This window comes from Pristiophorus japonicus, chromosome 7 (assembly GCF_044704955.1).
Source record: "Pristiophorus japonicus isolate sPriJap1 chromosome 7, sPriJap1.hap1, whole genome shotgun sequence".
NCBI lineage: Eukaryota > Metazoa > Chordata > Chondrichthyes > Pristiophoridae > Pristiophorus > Pristiophorus japonicus.
The window spans coordinates 96,003,887-96,026,953 of record NC_091983.1 but is presented as its reverse complement, the minus strand read 5'-3'; the positions used below and the strand labels follow the sequence as shown (position 1 = coordinate 96,026,953).

Sequence of the window (23,067 nt, the reverse complement as noted above, 5' to 3'; positions counted from 1 at the left end):
ACATTCAGCCCCTCAAGCCTATTAAGCCAGAAAAAAAATAGGGGTCATTTCAAATCTAAAAGTGACTGAGAAAGCAACATGGCTTTTATTGGACACACAATTATATAACCCTTTATTTGTTATGTCCAACAGATCCAGATTATTCGAGCTGCAAAACAGAAAGGTGTACAAGTAACCTGTGAAGTGGCTCCTCACCACTTGTTCTTGAGTGAGGAAGACCTTGAAAGTATAGGCCATGGCAAAGGCCAGGTCAGACCAATGCTCAGTACCAAAGAGGATGTGAATGCTCTTTGGGAAAATTTGGATATCATCGACTGTTTTGCAACTGATCATGGTATGTAATTGAGTCGGCACATTCGTTTTAGTTCTTAAATCACTTTGAATTTTTGGGTCACTAGAAGAACCAATAAGGAAGTAGTACATGTTTTCAGAAAAATCTTAATCTTTGTACATCTTGATGACTTGATGAAATACATTCTTTTTATTTGCAAACAACAGTTTTATTTACTATAATCTTTGCAGTTCCCAGTCCCGGGAGATTCCTGTGGCTGTAGCTGTACAGAGTGGGTTCAAGCTTAAAGCAAGTAACCATGCAAATGGCAATATGAAGTAAATGAGCTGAAATGTTTTTTTGCTGCCAGATCAGTGTTTTCCATGAAGTTGTCTTTCCCCACAGCATAACTAAAAAGTATGTAATTTTTTTTGTTAAGTTTGCCTCTTAAAATACTAAATCATGCTCACTAACAATTGCTTATTCAATAACAGCAATAGTTTAAAATTATTTTATATTGCTACATTTAGTTAGAACTGTATTTTATGTGTGGTTTGACAATTAATTGAATGTGGTGCTGTGGTTATTTGTATTTCATAAAAATCTTAAAATCAAAATTGTTTCAACTAAAGGGTTAAAAATTAAACAAGCCCTGCAAAGGTACTGGACAGGGTAATTGTGTTTTATTATTATTATTAACATTTCATCTTCACTTCTTTAGCCCCGCATTCTGTTGAAGAAAAGAATAGTGATTCGCCACCACCAGGTTACCCTGGCTTGGAGACCATGCTGCCACTACTACTCACAGCCGTCAGTGAGGGAAGACTCACTATTGATGATCTAGTTAAACGACTGTATGAAAATCCTCGTAAGATCTTTTCATTGCCAGTTCAAGAAAACACCTATGTGGAGGTAGGGTTTGAGTTTTGAGAAATCCTGTCTTTGATGTTGTATTGCAGAATAGACTTTTTTTTTTAGTGTATGTGGCATGTTCATTCAAAATCAATCTATCTTTATAGTTTTGTGTTTATAAGAGGATAGGAATGTCTGGGCCCTGAAATTGCGGTGTCTTCAACGACATACTCTGAGTACACCGTCATATTCTCTTTTGAGAGGCCCCGGAAGTTTGGGATTTTCACATGCACATGCTTGAAATCCGGAACTTGTGATTTGTCAAGGTGTACTCCTTGACAGATCATCCGAACCCACTGAAAAATGAGTATTGGCGGCGTCGAGTTGGGCTATTTGCCCAACAACTACCTAGCAATTGCCCACTCAACTCTTGTGGCTGGTAAAAGCAGGCTTCTATTTCCATTGACTTCTATTTCCACTTCCTTCTCTTGCTTTTTTTCTCTCTCCCTCCCTGGTCAGTCTCTCCTATCATCTCTCCTCTCTCGTTTACTTTGTCCTCCAAAATCCCTACGCCAACCCTTCATTACTCTACAACCTTCCTACTCCCAGACTTGACTCCCTTTTAGATAAGCCTGCAGCTTCCCTCTGCCTCTCTTCACATTCTCTGAAGGCCCACCATGGCGCTCGTTGCTATCTCCTCACAAGCAGCAACCCCAACTGTCCCATCCTACTTTCTCACTGCCCAGCTTGCCCAGGCAGAGCTAACCTTGCCAATCTCCTCCCCATCCAACTCATCTCTCCAAGCTCTGACCCTATGTATGCTGGCAGTGGATCAACCATCACCGATCCTCTCCAGATATCCTTGCAAAATGTCCGTTCACTTGCGACAAAGGCCCTTGCCATCCATGACCTTATCGTGGATGATTGCATCAACATCATGGCACTAACGGAAACTTGGCTGAAGGATAATGCCGCATTACCTTCAATCAAAGCCTCCCCTCCCGGCTATACCTTCCACCACTTGCCCCGCCCAGACTGCTGTGGTGGCGGTGTCGTTCCATCACCAACTCATACCTTGGTCTGTTCCCCTACTCCTCCGGCACTTTCTCCTTTGAACATCTCACCTTATTCCACCTCTCTCACCGCTCATTTAAAATTCTCATTCTCTACCATCCACCCAAGTATGCTAAAAATTTTGTCACGGATATATCCTCACTGCTTTCCTCCCTCAGCCTATGCACCAAGTGAGTTCTCATCCTCGGTGACTTCAACCTCTATCTCAAATCATCGTGCACTCTCTCCTCTGAGTGCATTTCCCTTAATCTCTCCCTCCATCTAAATTCCTCAACCCATATTCATGGTCACCCTCTTGACTTTGCCATCTCTCGTGGCCTCACGATACCAACCGTGTCAATTAAAGGTAAAGCCATCTGTGATCATTTCCTTGTATTGCTCTCGACCCACATCCCCCTTCCCCAATCCAAACCTACTTTCTTCTGCATCTGCCCCTGGAAAAAAACTCTCCAAACTCTCTTACAACTGCACTTATCAACCCCAAACTGTCCAACCATTGGCCCTCCATTCACCATGACATTTCTGCAGCTACCGATCTGCTCAACCACACCCTCACCACCACCTTTGATGTCCAAGTTCCTATTAAAAGCATTAATCTTTCCCACTCTGGCCTTTCCCCCTGGTATGGGCCTCATCTTCGCTCCCTCAAGTCCAAAGGGCGCAGACTAGAACGGATGTGGCGGACAACTGGTTTCGTCATTCACCATCAGATACATAAGAACATAAGAATTAGGAACAGGTGTCGGCCATCTAGCCCCTCGAGCCTGCTCCGCCATTCAACAAGATCATGGCTGATCTGGCCGTGGACTCAGCTCCACTTACCCGCCCGCTCCCCATAACCCTTAATTCCCTTATTGGTTAAAAATCTATCTATCTGTGACTTGAATACATTCAATGAGCTAGCCTCAACTGCTTCCTTGGGCAGAGAATTCCACAGATTCACAACCCTCTGGGAGAAGAAATTCCTTCTCAACTCGGTTTTAAATTGGCTCCCCCGTATTTTGAGGCTGTGCCCCCTAGTTCTAGTCTCCCCGACCAGTGGAAACAACCTCTCTGCCTCTATCTTGTCTATCCCTTTCATTATTTTAAATGTTTCCATAAGATCACCCCTCATCCTTCTGAACTCCAACGAGTAAAGACCCAGTCTACTCAAACTATCATCATAAGGTAACCCCCTCATCTCAGGAATCAGCCTAGTGAATCGTCTCTGTACCCCCTCCAAGGCTAGTATATCCTTCCTTAAGTAAGGTGACCAAAACTGCACGCAGTACTCCAGGTGCAGCCTCACCAATACCCTGTACAGTTGCAGCAGGACCTCCCTGCTTTTGTACTCCATCCCTCTCGCAATGAAGACCAACATTCCATTCGCCTTCCTGATTACCTGCAAACTAACTTTTTGGGATTCATGGACAAGGACCCCCAGGTCCCTCTGCACCGCAGCATGTTGTAATTTCTCCCCATTCAAATAATATTCCCTTTTACTGTGTTTTTTTCCAAGGTGGATGACCTCACATTTTCTGACATTGTATTCCACTGCCAAACCTTAGCCCATTCGCTTAATCTATCCAAATCTCTTTTCAGTCTCTCTGTGTCCTCTACACAACCCGCTTCCCCACTAATCTTTGTGTCATCTGCAAATTTTGTGACACTACACTCTGTCCCCTCTTCCAGGTCATCTATGTATATTGTAAACAGTTGTGGTCCCAGCACCGATCCCTGTGGCACACCACTAACCACCGATTTCCACCCCGAAAAGGACCCATTTATCCCGACTCTCTGCTTTCTGTTAGCCAGCCAATTCTCGATCCGTGCTAATACATTTCCTCTGACTCCGCATACCTTTATCTTCTGCAGTAACCTTTTGTGTGGCACCTTATCGAATGCCTTTTGGAAATCTAAATACACCACATCCATCGGTACACCTCTATCCACCATGCTCGTTATATCCTCAAAGAATTCCAGTCCCGCTATTTCTTCCTCAATGATAGCTTCAAGCATTTTCCCCACTACAGATGTTAAACTAACCGGCCTTTTGTCTGCCCCTTTTTTAAACAGAGGCGTTACATTAGCTGCTTTCCAATCCGCTGGTACCTCCCCAGAGCCCAGGGAATTTGGTAGATTATAACGAATGCATCTGCTATAACCCGCCATCTCTTTTAATACCCTAGAGGATGCATTTCATTCGGACCAGGGGACTTGTCTACCTTGAGTCCCATTAACCTGTCCAGCACTACCCCCCCAGTGATAGTGATTATCTCAAGGTCCTCCCTTCCCACATTCCCGTGACCAGCAATTTTTGGCATGGTTTTTGTGTCTTCCACTGTGAAGACCGAAGCAAAATAATTGTTTAAGGTCTCAGCAGTTTCCACATTTCCCATTATTAAATCCCCCTTCTCATCTTCTAAGGGACCAACATTTACTTTAGTCACTCTCTTCCGTTTTATATATGGGTAAAAGGTTTTACTATCTGTTTTTATGTTTTGCGCAAGTTTATTTTCGTAATCTATCTTTCCTTTCTTTATTGCTTTCTTAGTCATTCTTTGCTGTCGTTTAAAATTTTCCCTATCTTCTAGTTTCTCCCTAACCTTGGCCACCTTATATGCATTGGTTTTTAATTTGATACTCTCCTTTATTTCCTTGGTTATCCACGGCTGGTTATCCCTTCTCTTACCGCCCTTCTTTTTCACTGGAATATATTTTTGTTGAGCACTATGAAAGAGCTCCTTAAAAGTCCTCCACTGTTCCTCAATTGTGCCACCGTTTAGTCTGTGTTCCCAGTCTACTTTAGCCAACTCTGCCCTCATCCCACTAAAGTCCCCTTTGTTTAAGCATAGTACGCTCGTTTGAGACACTACTTCCTCACCCTCAATCTGTATTACAAATTCAACCATACTGTGACCACTCATTCCGAGAGGATCTTTTACTAGGAGATCGTTTATTATTCCTGTCTCATTACACAGGACCAGATCTAAGATAGCTTGCTCCCTTGTAGGTTCTGTAACATACTGTTCTAAGAAACAATCCCGTATGCATTCTATGAATTCCTCCTCAAGGCTACTCCGTGCGATTTGATTTGACCAATCGATATGTAGGTTAAAATCCCCCATGGTTTCTGCCGTTCCTTTTTCACATGCCTCCATTATTCCCTTGATTATTGTCCGCCCCACCGTGAAGTTATTATTTGGGGGCCTACAAACTATGCCCACCAGTGACTTTTTCCCATTACTATCTCTAATCTCCACCCACAATGATTCAACATTTTGTTCATTAGAGCCAATATCGTCTCTCACAACTGCCCTGATATCATCCTTTATTAACAGAGCTACCCCACCTCCTTTCCCTTCTTGTCTATCTTTCCGAATTGTCAGATACCCCTGTATGTTTAATTCCCAGTCTTGGCCACCCAGCAACCACGTTTCTGTAATGGCCACCAAATCATACCCATTTGTAATGATTTGTGCCGTCAACTCATTTACTTTATTTTGAATGCTGCGTGCGTTTAGGTAGAGTGTTTTAATACTAGTTTTTAAACCATGATTTTTAGTTTTGACCCCTCCTACAGCCCCTTTATATTCATACATATTGTCCCTTCCTATCACCTTGTGGTTTACACTTACCCCAGTGCTACTCTGATCTGTTGCCTCCTGCCTTTTGCATTCTTTCTTGGGGTCCTGTTCATCTGAGCTCTCACCCACTCTAACAGAGACCTCTCCTGGGTTCCGAATACTCCTTGCCCTGAGGCACCGAGCTTTCATGCTTGCCTTTTTATTACACTTTGACCCTTTAGAATTTTGCTGCACAGTGGCCCTTTTTGTTTTTTGCCTTGGGTTTCTCTGCCCTCCACTTTTACTCATCTCCTTTTTGTCTTTTGCTTTTGTCTCCATTTTGTTTCCCTCTGTCTCCCTGCATTGGTTCCCATCCCTCTGCCATATTAGTTTAACTCCTCCCCAACAGCACTGGCAAACACTCCCCCTGGGACATTGGTTCCGGTCCTGCCCAGGTGCAGACCGTCCGATTTGTATTGGTCCCACCTTCCCCAGAACCTGATCCAATGCCCCAGGAATTTGAATCACTCCCTACTGCACCACTGCTTAAGCCACATATTCATCTGAGCTATTCTGCGATTCCTACTCTGACTAGCACGTGGCACTGGTAGCAATCCTGAGATTACTACTTTTGAGGTCCTACGTTTTAATTAAGCTCCTAGCTCCTTAAATTTGTCTCAGAGGACCTCATCCCTTTTTTTTAACCTATATCGTTGGTACCAATGTGCACCACGACAACTGGCTGTTCACCCTCCCTTTTCAGAATGTCCTGCACCTGCTCTGAGACATCCTTGACCCTTGCACCAGGGAGGCAACATACCATCCTGGAGTCTTGGTTGCGGCCGCAGAAACACCTATCTATTCCCCTTACAATTGAATCCCCTATCATTATCGCTCTCCCACTCTTTTTCCTGCCCTCCTGTGCAGCAGAGCCAGCCACGGTGCCATGAACTTGGCTGCTGCTGCCCTCCCCTGATGAGTCATCCCCCTCAACAGTACTCAAAGCTGATCACGATCACCCATCACCCTTGTGCTTGCTGACCTGGCTCACATAAAGCAGTATCGGGTCCTACTCTTGTCTGTCAAAACCGCTCACTATTCCAGGATCATTCTGGAATGCAAAGACAACCCTCGACTACTATTCGCTACTGCTAACCATCTTCTTAAACCCCTCTCCCTTGTCTTGCCCACACTCACCTCCAACAAGTGTGAGGAGCTCATGGACTACTTTGTCTCAAAGATTGAGACCATCCGATCAGCTGCCTCTGCCAGTTCCCTTCCTTACCCTAGCCCACCGGGCCAAACTTCATCTGACGCTCCCACCTGCCCTCGCCCTAAACTCACATCTTTCTCCAGTTTTTCTTTGATCTCCCCTCTTGACCCCTCCAAGCTTATCTTGCCCTTGAGATCCACTTCCTGCTCCTTTGACCCTATTCCCACTAAACTGCTGACCACCCAACTTCCTTTTCTGGCTCCCATGTTCGCTGACATTGTTAAGGTTCTCTCTCCTCAGGTACTGTTCGTCTCTCCTTCAAATCTGCTGTAATCATCCCTCCTCAAAAAACCAACCCTTGACCCCACTGTGCTTGCTAGCTATCGCTCCATCTCCAACCTCCCTTTCCTGTCCAAAGTACTTGAACGTGTTGTCGCCTCCCAAATCCGTTATCATCTTTCCCGGAATTCAATGTTTGAATCCCTTCAATCTGTTTTTCGTCCCTGCCACAGTACCGAAATGGCTCTCATGACATCTTTTGTGACTGTGACAAAGGTAAACTATCCTTTCTCGTCCTCCTGGACCTGTCTGTAGCCTTTGACACAGTTGACCACTCCATCCTCCTCCAACACCTCACCACCATCATCATCCAGCTAGGTGGGATCTATCCTTGGCCCCCTCCTATTTCTCATCTATATGCTGACCCCTTGGCGATATCATCCGAAAACACAGTCAGTTTCCACATATACACTGACGACACCCAGCTCTCCCTCTCCACCACTTCTCACGACCTCTCCTTGGTCTCTAAATTGTCAGACTGCTTCTCCGATATCCAGTACTGGATGGACAGAAATTTTCTCCAATTAAATATTAGGAAGCCCGAAGCTATTGTCTTTGGTCCCTGCCACAAACTGCGTTCCCTAATCACTGATTCCATCCCTCTCCCTAGCATCTATGTGAGGCTAAACCAGACTGTTCACAACCTGAGCGTCATATTTGACCCTGAAATGAGTTTCCAGCCACATATCCGCAGCATAACTAAAACCGCCTTTTTCCACCTCCGTAACATTGCGCGCCTCCTCCCCTGCCTTAGCTCTTCTGCTGAACCTCTCATCCATGCCTTTGTTACCTCTAGATTTGACTACTCCAACTCACTCCTGGCTGGCCTCCCACATTCTACACTACGTAAACTTGAGGTCATCCAAAATTCGGCAGCCTGTGTCCTAACACGCACCAAGTCACGATCACCCATCACCCCTGTGCTTGCTAACCTGCATTAGCTCCCAGTTAAACAACGCCTCAATTTCAAAATTCTCATCCTTGTTTACAAGTCCCTCCATGACCTTGCCCCTCCCTTACTCTCTCATTTATTTCAGTCTCTCAACCCCACAAGATGTGTGCGCTCCTCAAATTCTGTCCTCGAGCATTCCTCATTTCAACTGCTCAACCATCGGTGGCTGTGCCTTCAACTGTTTGGGCCCTAAGCTATACAACTCCCTCCCTAAACCTCTCCGCCTCTCTACCTCTCTTCCTTCCTTTAAGACGCTCCTTAAAACCTACCTCTTTAATCAAGCTTTCGGTCATCTGCCATAATTTTTTCTTGCGTGGCTTGGTATCAGATGTATCTGTTTTGTCTTGTAACACTGCTGTGAAGTGCCTTGGGACGTTTTACTATGTTAAAGGTGCTATATAAATAAAAGTTGTTGTTGTTCAAGACCAAGCAGTCAAGTGAGATGGGAACTTGAAGTGGTAAATGAAAGGCATCGTGCTTACGGATAGAATGGAATGTTAGTCAAAGCAGTTGCCTAATCTACACTTGATCGTCTCTGTAAAGGACCATGAGCAGCAAAGGCCATGGAGAGAATGTTTGGAGCCCTGGACAGTGGTGCATCTCCGGCATTTGCAGGAGAAGAGCAGGTGGTGGAAGAGTGAACCAGGGTATTCCGTAGGGAATGCTTTCTTCAGAAATGGCGAAGGAAGGGAGGGGAATATGTGTTTGGTGATGGGATCATGGTGGAAGACGATCTGTTGAATGCAGAAGCTGGTGGGGTGTAAAGGTGAGGACAAGGGGCAACTTATGATAGTTTTAAGCAGGAAATGGGACAGAGTCTCGTCTGCCATGGTGGGGTGCGAATCCTCAGCTGAGGAGAAAGGAGAACATTTTGGAAGTTCAAGTCTGGAAGTTCACATTGTTGGCGTAGATGTGACAGACAACGAGAAAGGAATGACTTCCTTACATGAAATGGGACGGGAAGAAATCTTAATTGAGGAAGGAGTCCGTGGGCTCGTGATAGATGTCTATGCAAAGTCCGTCCCCAGAGTTAGAAAGAAGTTCAGGAAGGGAAAAGTCAGAAATGGACCATGTAATTGAAATGGTGGGTTGAAATTTGAAGCAGAATTAATGAAGCTCTAGATGTCAATGGAAGCCTTCTGAAATTGTATACTGGAAGTCCATAATTCAATGTTTAAAGAAAATCTATTTGAGTTAGGGGCAATGAGTGAAGAGTACTAAATCTGTTCTCCCAGTTATTGGTCTTAATAAAAGCAAATACAGAGCACAGGAAATTCGGCAGATTGTGCTGTGAGGTCCTGATTTGTAGAATGGCCATCTATCTCCACCTCGGTAACGTTATGTTTGATCCTGTCTCAGATCCTGGTGGATAATAGGGAAGCTGGTGAGTTGCAATTCCTGGTAATTGAGTTCCCACTGCCGTTCAAGTTTTTCTGTTCTCTCAGCAACTATTCGATTCAATGTACAAAATATTTTAATCAGAACCTTACATTGGACTCCATTGGCAGTATGAGAAATTGTTTAAATGCAGGGGGCAGGGAAGGCCAAAAGAGCATGAATTGTTACAACTGCAGAATGGTTCCGTAGAAGGCCACAGAGCTGCTTAAAAATACATGACTGAATAGTAAGTCGGAACGTGTTTAAAAAATCCAAGATTTTGGTCATGTTTTACATAAGGAGAAAATTGCAAGTAGGAAAACAAGTTTACAACTTAACTATTGGAGCTCCTGATGGCTCAATTTTGATTCAATGCAGTTTTAATGTTTTGGATGCATTACAGGTTGACCTGGAGCAAGAATGGATTATCCCAAGCCACATGCAGTTCACAAAGTCCAAGTGGACACCATTTGAAGGAAAGAAGGTGAAGGGAAGAATCAGGCGGGTTGTCTTGAGAGGTGAAGTGGCCTACATTGATGGACAGGTAATGCTACTGTAAAAGGTTGTCGAAAAGCAATGTGAGGTGGACACACAAAATCTGCAAAAGGACATAGTCAGGCTAAGTGAATGGGCAAAAATTTGGCAGATGGAGTATAATGTTGGAAAGTGTGAGGTCATGCACTTTGGCAGAAAAAAAAATCAAAGAGCAAGTTATTATTTAAATGGAGAAAGATTGCAAAGTGCCGCAGTACAGCGGGACCTGGGGGTACTTGTGCATGAAACACACAAGGTTAGTATGCAGGTACAGCAAGTGATCAGGAAGGCCAATGGTATCTTGGCCTTTATTGCAAAGGGAATGGAGGATAAAAGCAGGGAAGTCTTGCTGCAACAATCCAGGGTATTGGTGAGGCCACACCTGGAATACTGCGTGCAGTTTTGATTTCCATATTTACGAAAGGATATACTTGCTTTGGAGGCAATTTGGGGAAGGGTTCACAAGGTTGATTCCGGAGATGAAGGGGTTGACTTATGAGGAAAGGTTGAGTAGGTTGGGCCTCTACTCATTGGAATTCAGAAGAATGAGAGGTGATCTTATCGAAACGTATAAGATTATGAGGGGGCTTGACAAGGTGGATGCAGAGAGGATGTTTCCACTGATGGGGGAGACTAGAACTAGAGGGCATGATCTTAGAATAAGGGGTCGTCCACTTAAAACTGAGATGAGGAGAAATTTCTTCTGAGGGTTGTAAATCTGTGGAATTCACTGCCTCAGAAAGCTGTGGAAGCTGGGACATTGAATAAAATTAAGACAGAAATAGACAGTTTCTTAAACAATAAGGGGTTATGGGGAGCGGGCAGGGAATTGGAGCTGAGTCCATGATCAGATCAGCCATGATCTTCTTGAATGGCGGAGCAGGCTCGAGGGGCCATATGGTGTACTCCTGTTCCTATTTCTTATGTTCTTATAAAATAGGTAGCCTGTATTCTGGTAGTATTTGCTATGTTATCACATGACGACGTGGCAGTTTGTGTTTTTATGCCCAGCTTTATCTTGACATGCAGAATGATGCATTCAGTGAAAATGCTGCTAGAAAATGCTTATGCCTTTTTTTTTTAACCTCTTTAGTCCAAGAGGTTGGAAAACCATATACCTTGGCAACTTCTATCTCTTTCGTATAAGTTGTAGACCCTCATATCTCTGAAAATGTTCAGTTGTAACTGCAAAGTCTCATTTTACAAGTGGGATGTTTTAGGGACAGTTTGTAGTATTGCTGAACTGCTTCATACTTTCTTTATCTCCCGTGTTGGCACTTAGCTTGGTTCATGGATTCTGTGTTTTTAGCATTGGTGTGTGTGTTTTTTTAAAATAACAATTCAGGCCTTCTCCCTGCTGCTTTGAGCCAGGTGCATAGAGACAACTGAGGAGCGACTGCTGCTTTTTCCTTTCTTTTGTGATGTTAACTCACATTCCTATGTTTGCACATTAGTGCTATTACATTGACATTTCGAAGAACATAATAATTAGTCGGCCATAAGGCCCCTTGAGCCTGCTCCGCCATTCAACAAGATCATGGCTGATCTTTGACTTCAACTCCACTTTCCCGTCCGGTCCCCATATCAATTTCGGTCCACACAGGCTGTTCGCCAGCTTTTGAATTCAAAAGCAGCGCACCCATTAAAGGGGCCGGGCACCCAAAAGAAAATTAAGGGGAACACTGTCCCAGAACCCTTGAATTTCCCCTAGAGTACAAACATCTGTCCATCTCAGCCTTGAATATACTCAATGACCCAGCATCCACAGCTCTCTGGGGCAGTGAATTCCAAAGATTCACAACCCTCTAAGTGAAGAAATTCCTCCTCATCTCAGTCTTAAATGGCTGACCCCTTATCCTGAGACTATGGACCCTAGTTCTGGTCTCTCCAGCCAGAGGAAACAATCTCTCAGCTGTCAATCCCCATCAGAATCTTGTACGTTTCTTCTAAACTCTAGAGATTATAGGCTCAATCTCTCCTCATTGGCAACCATCTCATCCCAGGGATCCATCTAGTAAACCTTCGTTGCAACCCCTCTAAAGAGACCAAAACTGTGCACAGTACTCCAGGTGTGGTCTCACCAAAGCCCTGTATAATTGTAGCAAGACTTCCTTACTCTTGTACTCCATCCCCCTTGCAATAAAGGCCCACATAGCATTTGCCTTCCTAATTGCTTGTTGTACCTGCATGCCAGCTCTGTTTCCTGTATGAGGGCACCCAAATCTCTGAACAGCAACATTTAATAGTTTCTCACCATTTTAAAAAAATTCTGTTTTTCTATTCTTCCTACCAAAGTGAATAATCTCACATTTCCCCATATTATACTCCATCTGCCACCTTATTGTCCACTCACTTAACCTGTCTATATCCCTTTGCAGGCTCTTTATGGCCTCCTCTGAGTTACTTTCCCACCTAGCTTTGTGTCGTCGGCAAACTTGGATACATTGCTCTCGATCCCTTCATCTAAATCATGAATATAGAATGTAAATAGTTGAGGCCTAAGCACTGATCCTTGTGGAAACCCACTAGTTGCAGCCTGCCAACCTGAAAATGATCCGTTTATCCCTACTCTATTTTCTGTCTATTAACCAATCCTCTATCCATGCTGATATATTACCCCCAATCCCATGAGCCCTTACCTTGTATAACAACCTTTTATATGGCACCTCGTTGAATGCCTTTTGGAAATCTTAATATGCTACATCCATTGATTCCCCTTCATCTACCTGCTAATTATATCCTCCAAAAAGTCTAATAAATTTGTCAAACACGATTTCCCTTTCATCATAAAATGTTGACTCTGCCTAATCATATTTTGATTTTCTAAGTGCCCTGTTACCTCTTCCTGAATAACGAATTCCAGCATTTTTCCGATGACTGATGTCAGGCTACCTGTAGTTTGGTGTTTTCTCTCTACTTTCTTCCTTGAACTTTTATATTGACATTGATCTTGATGCCTCACTGTGGATTTACAAAAACCTGAAGTCTGCCAAAGGAAGAGTTAGACAGAAGTGAGTTTTTAAAAATTAGTTCATGGGATGTGGGCGTTGCAGGCAAGGCCAGCATTTATTGCCCATCCCTAATTGCCCTCGAGATGGTGGTGGTGAGCTGCCGCCTTGAACTGCTACATTATATTTCTTTGTAGTGGTTCGGTACAACTGAGTGGCTTGTTAGGCCATTTCAGAGGGCAGTTAAGAGCCAACCACATGGGTTTGATGTCACATATAAGCTAGACCAGGTAAGGACGACAAATTTCCCACCCGAAAGGGCATTCGTGAACCATGGTCACCATTACTGATGCTAGCTTTTTTAATTCCAGATTTATTCAATTAACTGAATTTAAATTCCCTAGCTGCCGTAGTGAGATTTGAACTTATTTCTCCAGATTCAGACCTCTGGATTACTATTCCATTAACATAACCGCTATGCTACCGTACCCGTTGACTGCCTAGATAACATTTACTTAAGTAAATTTTCCATCAGTTATAATTATCGGCTGCTTGGTTTGTGCTACAAAATTTGTCAAACTATATAAAGCCAATATTGCATTTAACAATGGGGAATTACCATTTTTTTTCTCCCTAAAGTGCACAATCCATCTATTGGCCTAGTTGAGATATGGCCTGAACTGCTTTCAACATGTGCAGCTGTTGTGAATGAAATGTAAGCTTTTTTAAAAAGAAAACCTTCAATTCATTGTACTAACATCTTGGTGACTGTTAATTAGTCACCAGAGATTTGGCTCGGAACTTTAATTCTAAATTTAAGGATAAGGTTCTCAGTAACAAATCAAGATGTACAGAAAAATTCATGGGAGGCAAGTTTTATTTTCTATTTAAAAATAGGTACTGAGAGCAAAGCATTGCTAAGAGAACGACAATTGCAAGCAACACTCCTGGCCTTGAGAATAGGTTGTGCAAGGGGTTGCGGGGAGGGTAGGGTTGGAGAATCAGCCTAATTGCTATCCATTTTACTTCTGCCATAAAATGTGGACATTGGATCAGAACAAAATTCTTCTTGCGTTAAGTAGCGCACCACTGGCTGTTTAAGCTCACATGTGGAGACCGGCTACTTGGATGAGATACTGGAGGGTGACCAGCGTCATTAGAACTGCACCCCAGCATGAATCATACCTTTGGAAGAGGTGTGGATGAATATAAGCTAAGTTTGAGGTGGAAGCAGCAATAGAATGGCAGAAGATAAGGTTTTGAAGAAAAATAAGTAATATAACCATAAGGACCTTGCCTGATGATGATTCTCAAGATCAGTATGTTGCAACAGCAATCAATGACTTGGATTTATATTATACCTCTTAAAGTAGTATACATACCTGGTGCTTCATCGCAAAAAAAAGATGACATTAATTATAAGAAAAATAAAGAGCAACAATCAAAAAGCTGGTGAAAGGGAGAGGTTTTGAGGATTCTCGTAAAGGCAAGGAGAAAAGGTATGTTCTATGCGTGGTGTAGGGAGGAAGTTCCAGACAATAGGGCCAAACCAGCTGAAGCCTCTGCCACTGGTGAATGGACATGAGGTGGAAGGGAGGATGCAGCAGATGCCAGAGTTGAAGGGCTAAAGGGAAAAGGTATCCGGTTGCAGAATTGGGGTTGGAGCGAGGCCATTGAAGAGTCTAGATAAAGACAAGAATTTTGAATTCGGTGCATTGAGCTATTGTGAGCGAATGGATTTTGGCAAGGAGGGGGGCAAAAGACAAGTAGGACAGTGCAGGACGGCAGGGTTAAATGTTGGCATTTTGAGGGTGAGGTAGCACTTTTGAGGAGGGCAATGCCTATGCAAAGGGTGCCATTAACAAAAGGCAGTGTGAATTAAAGCAAGGAAAGATAATTGGATGGAAGGGGATTGAGGGAGCAGGCGAAAGAGATTGGATGAGTGGTGATAGGTGCTCAGTAAGGAGCTAAAGAAATGGCTGGGAATGGGGAGGAGGAGGCAGAGGCAGTTACGAAGAAAGCTTTGAATTGAAAAAACTCCGTAAACTTTCTGGACTTGATGTTCGAGGTAAAGGTGGTGAAAGATTGTTGGAGAGGGTGGTTAGTCATTGAAGAGAGGAGTTTGGGGTTGTCTTGTTGGGTAATCCTGGAGTAATGAGGATCTGGAGATGGAGAGATGATGCAATGTTTGAGGTGGTCCAGACAGATGTGGTAATGGGAAAACAGGTCAGCCATTCACCAGGTGAGCTCAATTTGGTGTGTTTGGGTGGAGGAGGGAGAGAAAATGTGAGCATAAATAGCATCATGAAGGTAACATGTATAATCTGTAGAAGATAGGATATGGATTTCTTGGCTACAACTAGGTGTGTTTTGGATTATCTCCCCTTTCATTGAAATCAAACTTAAATAGCATTTAAAAACAAAAAAGAAGAAACCTTCCTGGCTGCTCTGGTATTTTAATACCTACTTTTAAGAACCTTTTTCTAAGTGTTATAAATCATTAAGCTTTGCCATCGTCTTGCAACTTTACATGTCTTTACATGTTACTGCTCAGTTCTGGACCATAATTCCAGAATATGAAAATGTGCTGGATTGTAATCTGTATTTACAGGTATTGGTTCCCCCGGGTTATGGACAGGATGTGAGGGCCTGGCCTTTGGGTGTCCCGTTGCCACCACCTCCAACTACAGTAAAGGTAAGGCTTCAATTTCAGCGCAAACTGTTTTGATAATTCATTCGTAAAAAAAAAAATTGTGGTCAAGTTTTAAAATGTAATTCATGGATGCAGCTTCTACTGATCTTTTGCGTTATGCTCTTTTTAGTTGACAGGTGTTGGTCAATATAACCAGAGTTGGGCAATAGACAAAAGCGTAAAGTTGCACTTGTGCGTTGACTTGGTTTCTTGACGTTCTGAAAGCACACTATGAAAAGAAAGTGAGGAAAAGCCCAAATCGTCCATCAAGCCTGTCCTAAACAGTCCATGCTATTAAGCCCCCCCCCCCCCCCCCGATTTGCAGTCATGTAATCTCATGGGAGAGGCAAAAAAAAAAGATTGTTTAAAAACTCGGGATAATTCAAGGATGAGAGAGGGGTGAGAGGAATCTGCAAATTTCTCTCCAACCCCCAAAGGCAATCAAAACTACTTCAGGGGTAACAAAGTATGTACCCAATGTCCCACCTACCCGTTAAACGCAGTGATATTAGCCACAGTAAGGAAGACGTTCACCTTTTTGAACAGTTGCAGCATATCCGCACTCACTGGACAGGCCGGTAAGGTGGTCCAAGTGTTGATAACTCTCTGCGTAAAGGGAAACCTCCTGACAGTGAAGCTAGTTCTATACTTGCATAGCTTATATGCATGACCCTCATTTTGCTGAACATGTCTACTTTATATAGTCTGTCCAAACACACATTCTGGTCCTGTAGAGAGGTCACGTGAGATGGCAGTGTCAAGGGACTGGCAATAAATATGGATAGGAGACTTTATGTGGAAACAGTTTTAGGGAAGTCAGGGGAAAGAGGCAATGCAAGATGAGATGGAGATTTAAATCACCTGAGGATGAGGAGTTGCTCAGTGCAGAGGCTGGGAGAGGAAGGGAGGGGAAATATCTTGGTGAGAAACTCTGGATACGGTTTTGTGCGACGGTCGTGAATGAGGGTTTTAAAGGACGGGTGAGCGGAGTGGAACAAAGTGAGATGCTTGAATGAGGAGAAGGTTCCAAAGGAGTCGGTTTTGATCAAGTGAGAAAAGATGACCAAGATATCAGAATTTCCTGGTCTTCAAATCGTATCGTAGGATCTCCAGGCAGGCAGTAAGGGCCTTTGTTTAACATCTTCTCCGAAGGATGGCACATTTGGCTCTTTACAGCGCTAAAACAGCAGGCATAAAAATAGTTTCCCAATGATTTTCATAGTTGGCTTTTAAGATTTCTATGATATGTAATTGATTATCTATAATGTACTTGTTCAAACGACATCTATTTTATTTTTAAGACCCCAGAACATTCAAAACCTACTCAAACTGAAATAATCCGAACTAGAACAGCAAGCCCTCGCAGGTTGGCAAGTAGTGGTCCTGCTATCGATGCCAGGTTCCACCTTCCTCCAAGAATCCATCGCTGTTCTGACCCTGGACTTACAAATGGTATTTTGTTTTCTTTAGATGTGATTTAACATGGTCTTGTGCAGTTCAACTTTCAGGTGAATTGGCCTGAAAGATCACTAGATGGCCTGGTAATTTTAGTACTTTTGAGCTGAATAATATTAAACAAACTGAATCCTAAATTTATACCACAAGAGGAATTCCATATTTATCAGAAAGGTACTGTGCTAAAGTTCATTGTCTCAGTTTGTGCATGTTCACCAAAGTTTTGCATCACATGGTTAGCCTATTTTAAACAAATATCCAAATTGATGGCTTCCACATTGCCAGTTATGTGGTCTATATTGCAAATAGCATACTTCAATACACTGTTTGCTATCTATCATTTTAGCATTCACTCCACAGTTTTAAAAATAGCATTCAGACAAACAAAATGACAATCTGATTTATGCAGATTTTAGCAAAAATTCTTAAGTTCTGAGGTGTCACTTAACAAATCCACAGAATATATGTTTTATACATTGGCCATGCCAGTATTGCCACGAAATTGAAACATTCAAGTTTGCAATTGTTTTCAGCATTTTGCCGAATTTGTTTGAAGGTGGTCCAAGTCAATTTGCACCTCCACTTTTTTGACAGTTAGTCAAATGTTTGTCTTGTATTAAACAGACTAACTGATGAGGTGTGTGGTTATGTTATAGTATTCTGACATTGAATGATGCCTTTGGGCCACAGTCTACCCAGCAAGAAGACTAGACTTGTGATAACTAATTGTATTTTGCTTATTTAACTGAAGAATTGTCATGCAGTAATCATGGTTAGTGCTTTGGCAGTGTCCATATTAATGTTTTCAGTACAATGCTAGGAAATTCTCAATTTGAGAGCTGTTTTTTTAAACATAAATCTATAAAACTTAATAAAATATAAGAGCTACAAATTTTGTGTCTCTTTTTAAACATTTTCTGATTGTTCCCGTTTTTCCTCCCCAGCGGATAGGTATGATCTCCCAATTAATGGAGCAAAAACTTCACTCTTCAGCCAATACTTTAGCCTTTGCTCTCAATCTACAACTTGAAATCTTGATTGTACAGTTTGAAATTAGCTAATTGTTTGCTGAAGTAATCATTTTTATGTGATTTATAAATTAGATTTAAAAAAATTATCCGGACACTTTGGTCTTTTGATTCAGTCAGCTGTGTATTTGACTTGCTCCCAAATAGTCAGCTATGCTCTGCTAAATGATGCATCAAGCTAGTAAAAAATACAAAGCCAATCATTTGTATCACAAATACATGAAAGCTTAAATTTTACTACAACATATGTGCTAACTATATTTAAGTCCTTCCTTTGTTTTCAGTACTTTTCGTATTTTCCTTTAGCTAAGAATCTATCTAAAATGAAAACATTTGCCATATTGGTCACATGCAGAACAAAAATACTTCCATAAGGGGCCTGGTCTTCATGCTGTTTTGAATTTAAAGATTGCATTTTGATCATGCATCTCATGGATGCTAGTGGTCCTCCTGTGCTGAAATGTAAATGTAGTGCCTGGCTCCCTCTGGCCAGCACATGGAGAAATGTATGTATAAGTTGCAGAGCATGCTTGACTCATCTGATCTGGATTGCTTGATTGAATTAATGACTCTTTGCTGCTTCTGCATGCTTTGATTAAAACAGCTGAAGGAGAATACAAGGAAAAACCAGTCAAGAAATTCATCGAACAAGGTGTGAACTGCAACTTCTGATTTTAAATTCAATACTTGGGAATGTTCACCAGTTTATTACGAGTACTAAAATTGATTATTTTTGTAATCTGTTTAATCTGATGAAGGAATCAAATAATCTCAACAATTTCCCTCAAAAAAAGAATGTTGCACGTTTCTTTCCTGAAAATGTTAAAAAGCTATGTTACTGCTCTTGTAAGTGTTTAGTAGAAAAATATTCAATCTGCTACCTGGAATGTGCTGACTCTGATACTCTGAAATGTCTGCATGTCACCACACTGCACAGCATTGAGACATTATAGAAATATGCTTGACAGGATTTTGATCAAATAATTCTGCTGTTGATGCAATAAATGTTACTGATTTAATTTGGGGTTTTAATGACTTGCTAAAGGATTGCTATTTTGGCTTGGTTCACAAAATTACATTTATATGTAGTGGTTTGTGATTTGATTTCTCCCTGCCCCCCCTACACATACATACATACACACACACACACACACACACACACACATTGCCACTGTCCCACTGATCGCTCAATAAATCAGTAATCAAATACAGGGGTTTTCAGTTCCATCCCAAATCAGGGAAATGTATAACGTAACATCTAATACAGTGCAGTAACAGAGCTTGGGGACAGGTGGCAGTGTATGGTGGCATATATAACACTTTGAATGTCTTGTTGGGCAGTTACAGCAGCAGCCACTGGCTTATTGGCTATGAACCTGACGGCACCAACATGTATGTTGGTTTGAACAGCCATCTCATTTTTAAACTCTAAAGTGAAAGTCATGTCTTTCGTAACTTTCAGTGAATAGATTGCATTTTAACCTGATGAAACTTGATCAATTTTCAGTTGATATGTTCAAAATAAAATCAATAACCATTAAGAGTTTAGTGTGACCAGCTGAATGTTTGCATGATGTCAAAAGGTGAATCATTTTAAATAATGCTAGAATAACATTTGAACATTTATTTGCTTTTAATGTGCCAAAGATACCATGAGTCAGGATGGTTATATATATCCTCCTCCAGTCTCGAGGCTTCTATCACCACAGAATCTTGCAGCACAAGCTGTCCCTCATCCATACTCTCCTTTATTGCATCCTTTCGTTGGACAGCACATTCTGTCAGTCAAACAGTTTACTAAAGACCAGGTAATCACTATCTTTATTGCTTTTAATTTTTTTAATTTCCAATTTTTTATCGTATAACGTTTCTGTCCTTGTACTAATCTCACTTGTGTCGTGAAATTGATTGCTGATTGACGTGAACCAGTTTAAAACCGGTTGAGGATTGGGGGGCTGATATTGCTGTCTTAATGACTTAAGGAATTGTGTTGCATCCCAACATTTAACCAAACTCCAGTTGCACACTGGTTTTCTTACAAAGCAGGCACATTGGGCTCTGCTCATGGGAGAAAAACCATTCTGCACCATACCAACTTTCTAGAAAATTAATTCAATTCGGCAAATGATTTCTCAACTGACAGTATTTAACACTTTTATAAAGAATAATCAGCTACTGACTCTGAATGATTCTGCTTTTAGTAACCATTCATAGTCATGCCAAACTTTTATAAGAACTGTTTCACATAGCCTAGGTTTCTTTCTTCCTTCCCTTTTATTTCAAAAAATGAAACATTATGGAACAGTTTACAGTTGAATCGGAAAAACTAGCAAAAAATTAACTGTCCACGTATAAACATTGTTTTAATTTTAAATTTTCCAAACTCATCTTTTGCAAAAGAAAACAAAATATTCTGGTTTTCACACTGGTACAGTACTGATATATATTCTCAACACCAGCATTTACACTGACTGCCTAATTGTATTTGTATAGTAATTTAACAAATTCCTTTTTTCCAGAAGTAGATGTTCACTAATGATATTTATGACGTGTTCCCACATTGCATAACGTTGTGTAGTACATAGTTGCAGCTTTCAAATATTGTCCATTGTGAACATCTGCAATGCTGTAAAGTGGTCCTAGAAGAAACAATGGTGTCATTTGATATTTTGTGTTTGTAAGTGATATGCAAGTAGAACAAGTCCTTCTGGTCAGACGAGTAGTGCAGAATATCATGGCTGTTTTTTGGAACACACTCCATAAATAGATTATAAACATTCATGTGATTGGACATGGGTGCCTTATTTCCATTGTACCTTTCAGGCTTGCTCAGGTTGCATTTAAATGGGCATCGGAAAGAGGGGAGCCTTAAGTACTACACAGTTAGATCTACTTCCACGAATCTGTGTGTTAATCTAAGGACCTTTCAAGGCCCTAGTTGAATCCATAGTCATTAGCAACAGTAGAAGATCTTGTATGCCACATTGCTGTTCTTAATCACTCTATATCCAATCTTCATTATTAGTTTTGATTGTGAATGATGCATCTACATTAGCGTCAACCTGTCTGTACATGTGTCGATAGATGTATGCTTTCACCAATCAGTTCAGCTGTACCAGGCAGAGCATGATAAAGGACCACTACATCTACATGGCCTGTGCCGAATCTAAGTCTCAGCTTTCTGTATTATTGAAAGCTTTATGGGCCCAAGTTTCCACACGATAAAAAACGGGCACCCCTCCGAGCTGAGTGCCCGTTTTTCGCGCCTAAAACGGCAATTCTGGAGCGTTCTGCAGCTCCTTGTCTGCCTGGCGCGGCGCCCGGGGGGCGGAGACTACACTCGTGCCGATTTTGTAAGTGGGATGGGGCGAGTACTATTTAAATTAGTTTCTTTCCTGCCGGCAACGCCGCGCGTTGGAGCGTTCACGCACGCGCAGTGTGAAGGAAACATTGGCACTCGGCCATTTTTGTAGTTCTTTGTAGCTGTTTAATTTTTGAACATTTTTTAATAAAAGCACATTGACATCAGCACTTGCAGCCTTCTCACTGTCTCCTCCCCCCCCCGCGGGAAGAACGGGCACCTCCTCCCCCCCCCCCTCCCTCCCCCCCCCCCCCCCCTCCGCGGGGAAGAACGGGCGCCTCAGGCTGACTGCAGCATTCTCCGTGCCTGAAGCACTTTCACACAGGTAGGAAGATGGTTTATTTAATCTTTTCTTTGCTTATAAATGTTTATTCAGGTTGGATTTATTTGTAGAAGTATAAATAAGGATTTATTGTAGAATTTAATGACTTCCCTTCCCCCCCCCCCCCCCCCCACCTCGTTCTGGACGCCTAATTTGTAACCTGCGCCTGATTTTTTTTAATGTGTAGACAAGGTTTTTTCTTCCTAGCCCCCCTCCCTGCCTGTCTCCATTACCTGGAGTGCTGCCTAGAGTGCTGTGCTTTGTTACCTCTGTTATTGTACCAATTTAGTCTCTGTCTCCTCCATCAAAAGAATTGAGTTGAGAACCCAGAAAATGGCTTTGAGTATTGGGCTGGAAATTTGAGGTACCATAAGAAAGTTTTAAAAGTATTAACACGATTTAATTAGGATATTTCATAATTTAAATTGTATATAAGAGAATAAATTTACAGAATGAAACATATAACTGTGGTACATGATCGAACATTTAGTCATTGTTAGCAACTTCGACTGTATCCGAATAATATAACATTAAAGCTGTTAACAAGTTAGCTGAATCCCTCTGCTGTTAAGAGAGCTAAAAATGTTAGTCCCGCAACAGTTAAAAGCTTACGACATATTGATTTGTATACTATAATAGAGTTGTAGAGGTAGCTGGTTTCCCCGATCTATCAACTATATTGAAAGTTGCATTCTGAAGAGTCCAGGTAATAATGTAATTGTAAATATTAATTGCTAATGTGTGTATGCAGTCTGTGTGATGTAAGAATTTATTTGTATACATCATATTTCTGACCAGTGTTTCTTGTTTGTAGTTGTCCCATTTGTTCAATGTTGCTCATAACCTACGTTTAACAGTGCAGAAGGATCGTAGCTTGGACATTCTAAAGGTTTGTTTTAAAGTAATTTTAATTGATTTATGACATTTATCCCAGAGGCTGAACATTTTCACATAGTGTGCTTCAATCGTCTAATTTTAATTATATTTGTGATTTTGCTCGGGCTGGTTCCTCTTAAAGTGACTTTGCATTTGTTCAGGATGATGTACTTATCCCAGATTGTGTCTCTTCTGGTGTACCCCAGGGATCCATCCTTGACTCCCTCA

The 23,067-nt window shown here is 42.0% G+C and overlaps 1 protein-coding gene across 2 annotated transcripts in view; it reads left to right on the top strand.

Moving 5' to 3' along the window:
- cad (carbamoyl-phosphate synthetase 2, aspartate transcarbamylase, and dihydroorotase) overlaps positions 1–23,067 on the top strand; it is a 116,789-nt gene that overhangs the window by 73,564 nt on the left and 20,158 nt on the right. Inside the window, exons 31-38 of one of the 2 annotated variants that reach the window (XM_070885158.1) lie at positions 133–334; positions 993–1,183; positions 10,027–10,167; positions 15,717–15,800; positions 17,099–17,249; positions 18,885–18,932; positions 19,928–20,088; positions 22,778–22,852. In XM_070885158.1, coding sequence (XP_070741259.1) covers positions 133–334; positions 993–1,183; positions 10,027–10,167; positions 15,717–15,800; positions 17,099–17,249; positions 18,885–18,932; positions 19,928–20,088; positions 22,778–22,852 — 1,053 coding nt within the window. The remainder of the gene's footprint in view (positions 1–132; positions 335–992; positions 1,184–10,026; positions 10,168–15,716; positions 15,801–17,098; positions 17,250–18,884; positions 18,933–19,927; positions 20,089–22,777; positions 22,853–23,067) is intronic. The other variant, XM_070885160.1, reaches the window with a different exon arrangement.